The sequence below is a fragment of the Budorcas taxicolor genome, chromosome 3, assembly GCF_023091745.1.
Source record: "Budorcas taxicolor isolate Tak-1 chromosome 3, Takin1.1, whole genome shotgun sequence".
In the NCBI taxonomy this organism is placed as follows: Eukaryota; Metazoa; Chordata; class Mammalia; order Artiodactyla; family Bovidae; genus Budorcas; species Budorcas taxicolor.
The window spans coordinates 73650963-73665082 of record NC_068912.1 but is presented as its reverse complement, the minus strand read 5'-3'; the positions used below and the strand labels follow the sequence as shown (position 1 = coordinate 73665082).

At 37.0% G+C, this 14120-nt stretch overlaps 1 protein-coding gene across 1 annotated transcript in view; it reads right to left on the bottom strand.

Annotated features, from left to right (window-relative positions):
• The window catches only part of NEGR1 (neuronal growth regulator 1), a 1004973-nt gene that overhangs the window by 211860 nt on the left and 778993 nt on the right, over window positions 1-14120 (bottom strand). Inside the window, exon 5 of the mRNA XM_052637140.1 lies at window positions 11686-11806. Coding sequence (XP_052493100.1) covers window positions 11686-11806 — 121 coding nt within the window. The remainder of the gene's footprint in view (window positions 1-11685; window positions 11807-14120) is intronic.

Sequence of the window (14120 nt, the reverse complement as noted above, 5' to 3'; positions counted from 1 at the left end):
TCTGAATTTTAGTGATGCTCTGAAGTTACTGTGTTCTGACTTGGTCAAATCATCACCATAACATCAAATACATCTCTCTGTAAGTTCTCATATATTTGTGTGGCTTTTGCTCGTGTTCCACATTCCCCATTAGAGTGTAATTCCATTCAGGCAAGGATCCTGGCTGGTTTTGTTATTCATCATATTCTAAGTATGTAACAGAGTGCTGGGCATTTAATAATTCTACAGTAAGTGTGTGCTTGACTGAGTGAATTATGTTTTTACATTTTTTAATGCTTAGGTTTTCATCTATAAAATGGGAAAAATGAAGCCAGTTTCAAAGTGTTAATAAAAGAATATTTTAAACATATAAAATCTAATATTGTACACATATATACACATATATACCAAACACAGTAAGCACTGGATATATGATAGGTGTCATTATTGTTCAATGATAGAGTCTGTTTATTAGAACAGATACATTTCCTCTCAGATGGCAGAAAAATATTAAATATCGAGCATACAGGAAATTATTTTTAAAGAAAAGATCTAGGAGAGTGACTGAAAGGATCATGGCATCATGATTTCAAGATATGCCAAACTCAGTATCAGTTACATGCACATTAACAACCTCATCTAGGCTTTTCACAGATGTGCCAGGTAGATTAAAAAAAAGTAAAAAGAGGGAGGAGAGGAACTGCTAGAAACCAGAGACATGAAAATTTATGTGAACATGCCACTAGAGCAACCTATTGGTTTTCTGTATTGCTTGGCACTCAAGGCCCCAAAACAATGTATCATTTATTCCCAGGAACAGACTTGAGGATATCATGCATCACTGTCTTAGCCCCAAGAGGTATCTATCTTTAGTGGTATATTTGAATAAATTAATATTATTATAATATATTAGGACATTTTAATGATTTTAGACTTTATTAGGCTATTTAAAATGTACGTTTTGTTTATTTCATCAATTTTAATGAAATTAATAATTTTAGATCAGAGACCTTTGGGCTGCTTTACTTGTGACAGTTTGATTTGCATAGGAATAATATTCCCTTTTAACCCTATATCAGTCCATGGGGTCGCGAAGAGTCAGACACGACTGAGCGACTTCACTTTTCACTTTCATGCATTGGAGAAGGAAATGGCAACCCACTCCAGTGTTCTTGCCTGGAGAATCCCAGGGACAGGGGAGCCTGGTGGGCTGCCATCTACGGGGTCGTGCAGAGTCAGACACGACTGATGAGACTTAGCAGCAGCAGCAGCAACCCTATATCAAATAAACAAAGGCTATGGTGCAGATGTCCATACTTCCCTGACTGCAGTGAGTCCTGTATCTCTGACAGCCTGGCCTGTGTCTAGATTTCTCTTCTCTGCTTCAATTGCTTTTCTAATATCAACATGCTTATGATTTAGATGTCAAATTTTATCCTACAATATACCAACACAACCACTTTGCAGAGACCGAGTCGACAAGAAGAAATCCTGGGAAATCAGAACTGAGCAATAGAAACTAGCTTCCTTTCTGTAATCGCACATTGGGTTTACAGTGTTCCACAATCTAAGGTGATGATACATTTCTATGAATAGTCTCTTATCAATTTGAAGATGTATCAAAACTAGAATGGCTCTACTTTATCATTATGAAAAGGCCACAACTCATTCTCACAACAGAGTTTATTCCAAACACCACGTTAGATGTTGAGAGCATGATGGTTAACACGGCAGAACTCTTACTCCCTGGTAGATTATATTAGGAGCAGAGATGGGGAAGTAAAAAAGTTGAGTATGGTTTAAAAGAGTATTTCAAGGAGGCTTCCTGGGTGACTCACTGGTAAAGAATCCATCTGCCAGTGCAGGAGAAACAGGTTCAAACTCTGATCCAGGAAGATCCCGCATGCCGCCGAGCAACAAGGTCTGTGTACCATGACTCGAGCCTGTGTTCCAGACCTCAGACTGCAATTACTGAGCCCACGTGCTGCAACTACTGAAGCCTGCACATCCTAAAGCCCGTGTTCTGCAACAAAATAAGCCTTTGCAATGAGAAACCTGTGCATCGCAACTAGAGAGCAGCCCTGACTCACCTCAACTAGAGAAAGCCCGGGCAACAAAAGACACAGAACAGCCAAAAATAAATAAATGAATAAATAATGACTTCTGTAAGAGTTTTGAAAAAGTACTTAGATAGAGGTGAGCAAATGGGAGTACATCTGGAGAGCTTCCTCTTTAAGCATGAAAGTCTCAGGGTAGTTTTCTGAGAGAAGGTGACACTGAATTGAGACAAAAGGACTACTGGAAGGCCGTGTGTGTGTGTCTGTGTGTCTGTGTGTCTGTGTGTGTGTGTGTGTGTGTCTGTGTGTCTGTGTGTGTGTCTGTGTGTGTCTGTCTGTGTGTGTCTGTGTGTGTGTGTGTGTCTGTGTGTGTGTGTCTGTGTGTCTGTATGTGTGTCTGTGTGTCGGTGTGTGTGTGTGTGTGTATAAGAGGCTTTTAAGCAAAACAGCCAACATATGAAGAGGCTTGAAAGACAGAAATCATATCACAGTTTGGTAACTGAATATTTCAGGATGGATAAACCCCTATTTTGAGACAGTAGCATGGCAAGATTCATAGCCAGAGAGGTCAACAGTGGCTAGAACATGAAGGTCTCGCATGCATGCTGTACTGTTAGGACTTTATTCTAGGGGCAGTCAGGAATCACTGAAGGATTCCAGGACAAAGTGCTAAGGCCAAGTATTTACTTTGGAAATATCACTATGCATTTTAAGAACACAACCAAAACCCTGCTCTCTCGTGGACTGTGTATCCAGTATTAACACCTGATTTCACTATGCTTCCCAAACAAACTCGGCACTCAGAATTCTTCCGAATCTCTTTTCCTGTGTTCCCAATCTCAGCTAATAACTTCACTATTCAACCTTGTTATTGAGACAGAAAACTTGGGAATTACCTTCAAATTGTCCTTTCCTTGTATCTAATCAGATACTGAAATATACAAATACATTTTCTGTGTTGCTTTTAAACTGAACAACCAATAACCCAGTTTAAACCATATTTTATATCGTTCCCATCCATTCTTCCCAAATGCTTCCAGAAATGTTCTGTGAAGATGACAAATAGATCATTTTACTACTCTTGAAAAGGCCCCAAATGGCTTCCTAGGGCTTATGGAATCAAGCCCAAATGTCTTATGATATTTAAGATCCCTCAAGTCTTGCCCTAAGGGACCTTTCTAAACCTGCCTCCTATTACATACACCAGATTTCACGCCCTGTATCCTGAGACATAAAAAACTCTCCACACAATGCCCATATGAATTGACTGTGTTCTTTCCTTGCTTATGATTATTTTCAACTCCTTGCAATATTTGGAAATTCTATTCATTCTTTGTTTTCCAGCACAAAAACTACCTTCCCCACCCTCTGGAAGCATTTGTTAATGTTCTGATTTGAGTTGAACTGATTGTTGCTGTGCACTTTTAAGGAATTGACTTAGGATTCTCTTCAGATTTTCTTGGTACTTACTTCATTTTGGTGATTTTTATGACAGGTCACAAATTGTAAGTCAGGAAAGGCAAACTAGAGTCAGTCCACTTTCAACCTTGTTTGACTGGCCCAAAGTTTTCAATAAAATAATATGTCTTACCTGGACATGTGCTCTCCAGATCCCAATATTTGTTTCAGATATTTACCCTTTATCAACTTGGCCTTGAATGACTAAGCCATCACAGGGGCGATGAAGTTGTATTGATAAGACTTTGGTTGTAAAAAGGCATGAAATATCATCAGAATGAAATTAATATACTAATAAAAATAAACAGCTACATAATAATGAGATAATATTAGAAATTCAAGTTCTTTCGATGTGGGAACTTATTTCTTTTTCAGATTTCACAAATTACCTCACAGATAAGTGCCTGATGCAAAGAAAGAAAATCTCGGGTCAGCAGAGAAGATCATTTTTAATGTGGGGTGGTAATGAAATTTATGGCCTATCTAGATGACCCAGTACCCTTCTAAATCAACATATGTAATGACTTACTCATAGTAACAGCCTTGCAAATGAGAGGACAAGAGGGGTGATGGGCAGGGTGTGTGTGTTAGTGTATGTGTGTATAGAATTATAATTCTAGACCCCTCTGAATAATCAAATTATGGTATAAAATCTAGAAGAGGGATATCTTGACATGAGAGTCAGGAAATTAGGGGAGTGGTTGTTTTGATTTTAAGGTCACTTTATTGAGGTATAATCGATGTATATAAAATTCTATGTATTTTATATATACTACGCAATGAGTTTGGATAACCTCAATATAAAGTGAAACCATCAATATAAAGGCCATAAACATATTCATCAACCTCCCAACTTTTCCTTGAAATTAGATTTTTACTGCCCATTCTTTAATTCCCTTCAGCAAGTCATTTTACCTTTATGAGATTGTATTTTTCTTAGGCATAATCTAGTTAGAATTATGCAAGGAATGAGTAAGATAATATGCAGTGATTATATAATGTGATGTAAGACTTCAAAGTTAGCATGTGGGATAAAAGTCGCATACGATTAAAACTGCCCTTGCGTGTGTGTTCAGTCGCTCAGCTATGTCCCACTCTTTGTGACCCCATGGACTGCACTCCTCCAGCTTCCTCTGTCTGTGGAATTCTAAGGCAACAATGGGTTGCCATTGACAATTCCCTAGACTTCCTTACTTTAAACTAACACACTTTACAAAGTCTCCAGAATGGAAGGCAAGCCCCTCAGGGTGAGTACAGTGATCTGTTAGAGTACAAGAAAAAGACAACAAAATGTCCATTTAAGTTTCATTTATATCTCATCTCCTAAATTTTATCTGTTTTAGCTCATTTAATGTATGTAATATACTAATTCAGAAATGCATGTACATAATTTACAAATAAGTATGCATATTTTGGTAGTTTTGCTAAGGTTTAAATTTCACTCATAGGGATATGTATTCTAAAATAGTTGTGAAATACTGTTTTACATCATTCTCCATGGTTGAGCACTGGATGAAATAGTTGATCTTTGTTTTAGAACCATGTTATATTAGACACACATTTTCCACCTGAAAATCTCACTGAGAATGGAGATATACTCACACTATCAGAGGAAATAGCAATGAAGACCGATTGAAGGAGTAGCAGGAATATGTCTCCCATTGCATGTCTTTCTGAAACATATATTGAGCGGAGTAGCGAGTTCATGCCATTTTAATTGTTACTATTATATATTTATCTTTCTTTTACTTTTTCTGCCTCTCTCAAGTAGCACCCAAAGCTTAAAGAGTTGATTCTATCATAAGTGAAATGCAAACATGTCCTTCTTCTTCTAAATTACCATATATAAAAATGCTTTGAAAATCAGTGTTATACGAATGTGATGTATGTATTCATAACTTTGACACACACAAATTACATGAAAAACAGCAAAGGAAAAAGATCAATGAAGACACAGAGAAATATTTTAACACATTTTTCTGGTTCCCTTGAAAATAAAAGAAAGGAAGAAGACCCTCCCTCTTATATTCCTTCTAACTCAGATGAAATTTATGGCCTGTCTAGACGATCCAGTAGTAAAGAATAGGAAAACAGAGAGGAAAGGTCATTCCACTTCATTATGATTTTCCAAGTTTACCTCACCTCTGTAAAGCTAGCAGTAAAAAAAATCATCATTCCCTCAAGTGAAAACCTACCCTGATTGAAAAAGGTCATCATACTTCTGTGTAATGTGAACCTGGCACACTCCACCTGGCTGATTTTAGGCATTTTCCTATCCATTAAGTGGTAACTGAGTACATTGTGTAACATGTGCATGCATGTTTTACGCACACAGATAATAAATCCTTTAAAACAGGCAATAAGGTACTGCTCATCATATTCCCTTTGAAGCAGTGGTGTAAGCTGAACAAATTACAGGATTCTGAAGTGAGAGGTGTGCTGACATGGATATTTGTAGGAAAGAATGGCAAAAATTCATAGACTAAATTTGATATCCATTGCTTAAAAAGTCAAAATATTATAAGTTCTCATCATCAAATATATTCAATTTTAGTTATATATTTGCTATTAACAGATATATTGATCATTTTAATTTTTTATTACATATTTGTTTTCCATTCATGGATGTAATTTTTATTTATCTTATTTGTAACTTTTGTATCCTTAACTTAAATTATGATAAATTATTAGGAAAAAAACCTTATTGATAATAAAGAAGTCTAAAAAGCATAGCCACAATGGGACATTTGCTTAAAAATAGGCAGTGAATAAAGCATACATCATTCTAAAACACTGGAGCAGTTAAACTCATCATACAAAATAAGAAGGCAAGTCTTTCTAAATTGCAGGCCTGGATTTGAGGACAGCTAAAAATCAATAGGAGGTAATCCAAATAAGTAGACAAATAACAAAATTCTTATTTAAGTCAAGATAGTATTATCATATCCATAAAGTGATATAAAATCTGTTTTTGTAATACCTATTTAAATTTTAGGCTATTAAAATTTACTTTATGTTTTTAGTCTTACTCCTAAGTGAATGTACTATTCTCCAGCCATAGATCAACTTAATTTCATGTCATCAAAAACATTATTTACTTAAAGTGTCCTTTCCCTACATATAAGGAGTGTATTTCTTATCATTCTTCTCTGCAAAAACCACCACAATATTGCAAAATAATTAGTGTCCAATTATAATAAATTAATTTTTAAAATGAGAAAAAAATGTTTAAATTTTTAGTTTTATGTATAATCAAAGTCTGAACTCTAGTTCTCCTAACACTTAATGTATTTATACATAGAGTAAAATTTAGCATACTAGACTTGTCCCTGCCAGGTATGCTGAAAGTCACTATAGTGTTAAAAAAAAGTGACCATTTTATGTGTGCTAGGTCACTTCAGTCGTGTCCAACTCTTTGAGACCCCACGCACTATTACCTTCCAGGCTCCTCTGTCCATGGGATTCTCTAGGCAAGAATACCGGAGTGAGTTGCTGGGCCCTCCTCCAGTGGATCTTAGAACTCAGGATCAAATCTACAACTGTTATGTCTCCTGCATCAGCAGGTAGGTTTTTTACCACTAGTGCCACTTGGGAAGCCTGGAGTATTTTATACAAAGAAATAATATCTTCATAACAAATATATCACTTTAGTCATTGCTATGATGCTTACCCAAACAGTGCTATAAACTAAAGGTCAAATGGCTAACATTTCTAATGTATAAACAATTACATCATTCATAAGGGAGACAGTGTGACAGACATCTTTGAAGATGGCATCTGATGGTTCTCACCTCTTAATGTTTATGTTCCCCTGTAATCTCTCCCTCTTTGAATAGGGTCATCTTTTATAACCAATAATATATTGCAGAAATGACAGAGACTTCTCAGACTAGGTCATGAACAGCTTCTATGGTGTTCTCTTGAATCACTAGTTCTGGGGAAAGTCAACTGTCTTGTTATAAAGATGTCAAGCAGCCCTATTTAGACATCTATATAGTGATTAACAGACACCTTCTGTCAGTAATGGTTGCTTCCCTGGTGGCTCAGTGGTAAAGAATTCACTTGCCAAGGCAGGAGACTTGGGTTTGATCCCTAGGTTTGGAAGATTCCCTGGAGAAGGAAATGACAACCCATTCCAGAATTTTTGCTTGGGAAATCCCATGAACAGAGGAATCTGGTAGGCTGCAGTCCATGGGGCTGCAAGAGAATTGGACAAGACAATGACTAAACAGTAATCTGTCAATAACAGGCACCAGTTTGTGGGACATGGGAGTGAGCCGTCTTAGAAGCTGATCCTCCAGTCCTAGTGAAGCCTTCAGAGGATCAGCACCAGGTGACATTTGATGGGAACCAGGTGAGAGACCCTGAGCCATACCCCACTAGGAATTCCACCAAGAATGCTCCTGGATTCCTGACCCAGACATACTGAGATAACAAAAGCTTACTGTTTGAAGATGCTAAATTTGGGGTTGTTACTTAGCAACAGAAAACTAATAATGGCAATGTAAACAAAGGACAGAACATAGGTTGAGAGGCTGACAAACGTAAAATGTGTCCTGATAGCATCTTTTATGTGACTGCTCTTAGACAAGTTAAGTTTCTTATGTTTTAGTTTTGTCTTCAGTAAATTGAAAATAATAAATCATACCTCAGAGAGGTCTGAAGAATAAATGAGATAGAATGTAAAGGTCCTGGGAAGTAATTTATCCTTGGTAATGTTTCTTCCTTGTCTTTAAATTGTGCTTAATTTTACAAGATCTTTTTTTTTTTTTTTTAAGTTTTCAAGCAGATTATTCTCAGTGCACAGAAGAGGATTTTACAGGATATGGTACAATATAGGCAAAGATAAGATTAGAGATGATCAGGTATTTCCTCCTATTTGTTTGTGTTTATTTGCTCATATTTATCTGAGTGAAAATCTGGCTTTGAAAATCTTGACTTAAGCAAGATGAATTTTTATAAACATCTCTTAAAGTACATGAGCTTCCCAGGTGGTGCCAGGGGTAAAGAATCCACCTGCCTATGCAGGAGCTGCCAGAGACACGAGTTTGATTCCTGGGTCAGGAAGATCCCCTAGAGTAGGAAATGCAACCTACTATAGTATTCTTGCCTGGAAAATTCCATGGACAGAGGAGCCTGGTGGGCTATGGGGTAGCAGAGAGTTGGGCATAACTGAGCATGTATGCACAAAAGTATATGAAGAGAGTAAGTTATTTCTGAATATTTTTCAAGCCTCAAGTATAAAAGGAAATAAAACTAAGAAAATAAAACTTCTCCAGATCTTGTAAAAACTCTGTTCTGTTCCAAGAGAGTCTTTGACAGCTTCATGCTTCTGTTAACAACCTTGAGGTCAAGAAAACAACCTGAAAACATGCTGTATCTGTTCCTTTTCTGTCTAGTTACCTTGACTCCATTATTTCTGTGTCTTTGACTAAACCAATTGAGAAAGTATAAGCGACTGTTTCTATGTTCAGTCTTATTTTGCTGATAAGTTACCTGAAATGCCTTTATCCTGGCATTTAACATTGACATTTCAAACTAATTTTGATAGATCCTGAGGTCCCATGATCATACTAGGTGTCACAGTATAGAGGTTAAATCCATGAACTCCATCTGAATATTTGCGAGACTTCTTGGGTTCAAATTCCAGCTCTGTCATTAACTATAGACTTGTGCAAAGTACTTATTATAAATACACTGTGCTTTGATTTCTCTTCAGCAAAAGGTAAGGATAAAAATACTATCTTTCTTATAGGTTTATTGTGAAAATAAAATGGGTTAATGTTAAATAGCAAGTGCTTATCACATAACTTTTCATTTTGATAAAATAAATATTTTAAATGTCCTGGGCCCTGAAGGTAGCATGGTAGATGCACTTAGTGAGTGTAACAACAATCATTCGACCAGCAGAAGTTTTCTTTCTCTCACTCCCTATATATATTCAAATTTGCTTTTTTGTAATTTTGAGAAGATAGATTTATATATTCTAGTGGTATTTGAGAATTTGGATATTTCTTCAAAATACAACTCTAACAAATGGTAAATGTATGCTTCATTCTTAAATAAAATATATATTTGCCTTTGAAAGTGCGTTTGATTTTCACAGCTGCTAGATTTTTTTCTGTGAATGAGTGTATTAGGGAAGGGCTCTTATTGGGGAGAATTAATCAACCTATTTTAGCAGCGGTTCTAAACTCCTTTGAAAAGTTAAATAGTCCATCTCCCCACTTGAGGAAAAAAACAAAACAAAACACTGAAGCTACAACTGCAGACACCACTTGGCTCTTTTCTGTCTTTGGTATAGGCCAAGCAAGTGGGATGAGGATTGTTGTAGTCTTTTTAACAATGGTCACTGAATTTAGGAAAGTGGAAGACAGAGATATAGCAAAAAAAAAAAAGTAGAAATAAAATGGACTCTAACAAAGGAGTTCTCACTTGTGCTACTAAGAATAATCTTGCTCATTAACCTTTCAGAAAGGCATGACACAGTTTCAAAAGTGAATTTGAAAGATATGTAAAATAATTTAAGCTACTTTTTAAAAAGTGTGCTTTGTGGAGAACCAGGGATGGGGGAAGGAATTACAAGGACATCCTAATGGAAGGGGGGCTCTGAGGAGATAGAACTGAGGCTCCATTCACCCCTACTTTCACAGATATTACTTAGTGGACTTTCAAAAAGGATTATATTTGAACAAAGGGTTTCATAATTTTCAAAGGATTGAGAAACCATGCTTCTAGATGTTTACCTCTATTGATCATCACAAACTGAAAACTTCTTAACTTGGATTATCAGAATCTGAGGAAGGTTATATTGCCAGATATATAATCTTGTAGGGTTGGCATGAGGGTGACCACAGATGAGTTTACCTAATTTTAGGTATATAAAAATATAGGGGAGCTTCCAAAAGCCACCAACATTTCAAATTAATAAAAACAATAATTAATTAGCAAAAAGAATTAGAAATTAAGTAGCCCAAATTGTAGAAGAGGTTACATATAAAATAACTGCAAAAAATTTTTAGGTGAATCCACTATCAGTTATCCAAAACAAATAAGATAGTTATGGGGATATCTTTTATTGTTTTATTGTTAAGGCTGATGTTGAAGGAGAATATTTCCCATAAATCCTCTTTTGATTACAGTTTAAGAAACAAAGTACCTACTCATGTCACATCTATTTTCATCCATTGTGGCAACATCTAAGTTCTTATGTGATTTCACCTGTTTCCTATTCAGACACTTAGCTATAATTAGTTATGAGACATGACACCTAATAAACCCCATATGTTTATGTTGAACAGTATGGCATGGCCAATATTTAGCCTTTTTGACTGAAAAAAAACATAAATTTCATATGGTCCAAGCTAATATTTTCTAGAATACATTCCCTTCTTAATTTTGAAGCCATTATATATATATATATATAGTAGATGATATCCTCTCCTCTGTATTATATCTTCCATTTTAATCCACAGGGGTCCCATACTTCTTTGTTGGTTTGATAAGAACAGGTGAAGAGGTCTGAATGAGCCCACTGGTTAAAAGTAAAGAGAAAATCCTTAAGTCTTGTCTTCTCTTGTTCAACAGCTCTTGCTAAGGCTTCCAGAAGCACCTCAAGGGGACATTCATATAGAGCTGATGTTAGAGTAGCCCGAAAATCCCCTTCGTTAGTCCTTCAGCCATGCAGTTTATCCTCTACAGTCCCTTTAGTGATAGAATACCTGAAATGCCATATTCTATAAAAACAAAATGTTAAAATGTCTTGAGGGAGAGGGAGGCAGGTAAAAGGGTTAGGCTGATCAAGGAAGCCAGGCAGAGTCAGCAGCTCTGATTGCTTTTGGAGTGCTCTCACAGAAGCTGGGCCCAAGTCCTTTAAGAGCTGGTTTATTTCCCAAGTAAACATGGTTTCCAGAAAGAGCAATGGTGTGCTGGCTCCAAGGGGAGAGGTGGAAATGAAAGGCATCAGTGATGGGGGATTTGCTGGCATTTCTGAGATCATATAAACCAAAGTGGACATTTCTTCTGGATGCTATTAGCTACTCATCCCTCCCACGTGGGCCTCTTCGTGCCCTAGAGAAGGCTGCTAAGAATCATTCAAGCCAGTTAAAGAAACTGCTTAAAGTAAATATCTGAAACACAAACACATTAGCTCAAAGTGCTTGAAACAGAGTAATAATCACAAAGTCCTTACTTCTTCTCCCCTTTGTACCATTCAAAGGCCGGAGGCGGCACACCTGCACCTTCGCATCTTATCAATCCACTGCGTCCGGGGGCCACGGTGCCAGATTTAATTTCCTGAATTGTAGGAGCAACTGAAAAAGAAACAAAGAAAGAAAGAAACTGGTGGGTTAGTTAAAATAATCTTCAACCGAAATATATCACACATATTTTTATTCCTTCTATATTCAAAGCAATCTTATGCCTGATAGACCAATGCATCACATTTTCAGTGTTTTAGCTTCTCATATGAGACTAGTCATTTTCAGCTTCATTTTTCAAGTTGGACAATAGACAAATGTTCCTAGGGAGTGCAGAGTAAATGCAATACATTTTGGCCTTGCTTTCTATTGGAAAAATGGCATTGTTGAGGGGAACACTTCATCTGTACTCCAGTCAAACTGCACTTCAATAATAGCTCTCATTCACTGAGTGACAGCTGGGAGCCAGTCATGGTGGCTCCATGCTTTATGTTCGCGATTTCCTCACAGTAATGCTCTAAGCTAGATGGCATTATCCCAATTTTACAAATGTGAGAACTGAAACTCAGAGAGGTTAAATAATTTGTCTGAGGTCACACAGCTACTTAGCTGCAGAGTTTGGATTTCATGTCAGGCATGTTGACTCAAAGTCTGAACTCTTCCTATTCTGTTTTTCCTTACTCCCTATCATGTTAGTGATTTTTAAAAATGTGTTTCCTTCTACCTGGAATGCTATCCTTTCCCATTTCCACAGATTCAAGGCCCAAATTTTGGGGTCACTATCTCCTTACTCTTCCTTGTTGCTCTGGCAGGAAATAGCTCTCCTTTTTTCAGAATAGTTTCTCTAAATCTCTCATAACATATACTTTGTGTCTTGTAATGATGGATACACCAGAATTCCTTGTCAGCTGCCTAAAGACAGGATAAATATCTGATTTATCTCTGTTTATTCAGAAGTCAAAGCACAGTGCCTGGCACAAAATGATGCTTAAAAATATTCATTGCAACATAGGAGAAGGGAATGGCTACTCACTCCAGTATTCTTGCCTGGAGAATTCTATGGACAGAGGAGACTTGCAAGCTTACAGTCCATGGGGTCACAAAGAGACAGATGCGACTGAGGGATTAACATATACATGTGTGTATATATGTTTGCTGGAGAAGGAAATGGCAACCCACTCCAGTATTCTTGCCTGGAGAATCCCAGGGACAGAGGAGCCTGGTGGGCTGCAGTCTATGGGGTCGCAGAGTCGGACACGACTGAAGCGACTTAGCAGCAGCAGCATATATGTTTGTGTGTATGTACGTATATGTAGATACACACATAAATATTGTTTTTATTTTTCTGTGAGAACCCTGAATAATGTATGGAGCCAAAGGATGGAAGATTAGATAGGACCTTGAGGGCAATTTTAAGGACTTGGTTTCTACTCTGAATGAGATGGTGAACCACTACAGAGGGGGGGCATAATCTGGCTTTTGTTTTATTTTTAAAAAAATTTTTATTTTTACCTTATTTTACTTTACAATACTGTATTGGTTTTGCCATACATTGACATGAATCCACCACGGGTGTACATGAGTTCTCAATCCTGAACCCCCCTCCCACCTCCCACCCCATATCATCTCTCTGGATCATCCCCGTGCACCAGTCCCAAGCATCCTGTATCCTGTATCGAACATAGATTGGCAATTCGTTTCTTACATGATAGTATACATGTTTCAGTGCCATTCTCCCAAATCATCCCACCCTCTCCCTCTCCCTCAGAGTCCAAAAGTCCGTTCTATACATCTGTGTCTCTTTTGCTGTCTCGCATACAGGGTTATCATTACCATCTTTCTAAATTCCATATTTATGTGTTAGTAGTATCACATCACTCGGGCTGCTGTGTTGAGAAAAGATTATCATGAGGCCAGGATGAAAGCTGCTACAGTAAGTAAGGCAAGTGATGTTGACAGCTCAGACTACGGTGGTAGCACCTGAGGTAGTGGAAAGTTACTGGCTTTGAGGTATGTTGCGAAGTTGGAGCCAACAGGATTTTTTGACAGATGTAAAAAAAAAAAAAAAAAAAAGGGTAATTTTATTTGGCTTAGGTAGAAGGTTAGAAATACCCATTGACTGAGATGGGTTCAACAGTTAAGTAGATGAGTTTAGGAGTTGTACGCATAAGCTGTTTTATTTAAAATATTTTCACTGTCTTTAAAATTCTATTTTTAAATGCTCCTAAATCTGCTTACTCATTTTTACTCCCCCTCTACTGTCAATCACTGATTTTTTAATTCTGTTAATAGTTTTGCCTTTTCCAGAATGTTATGTAGTTGGGGTCATATAACATGTTTCATATGTTTCATATTGGCTTGATACTGGCTTCTTTCACTTAGTAATATGCTTTAAGTTTATTTAAGTTTTCTCCGTGTCTTTTCATTT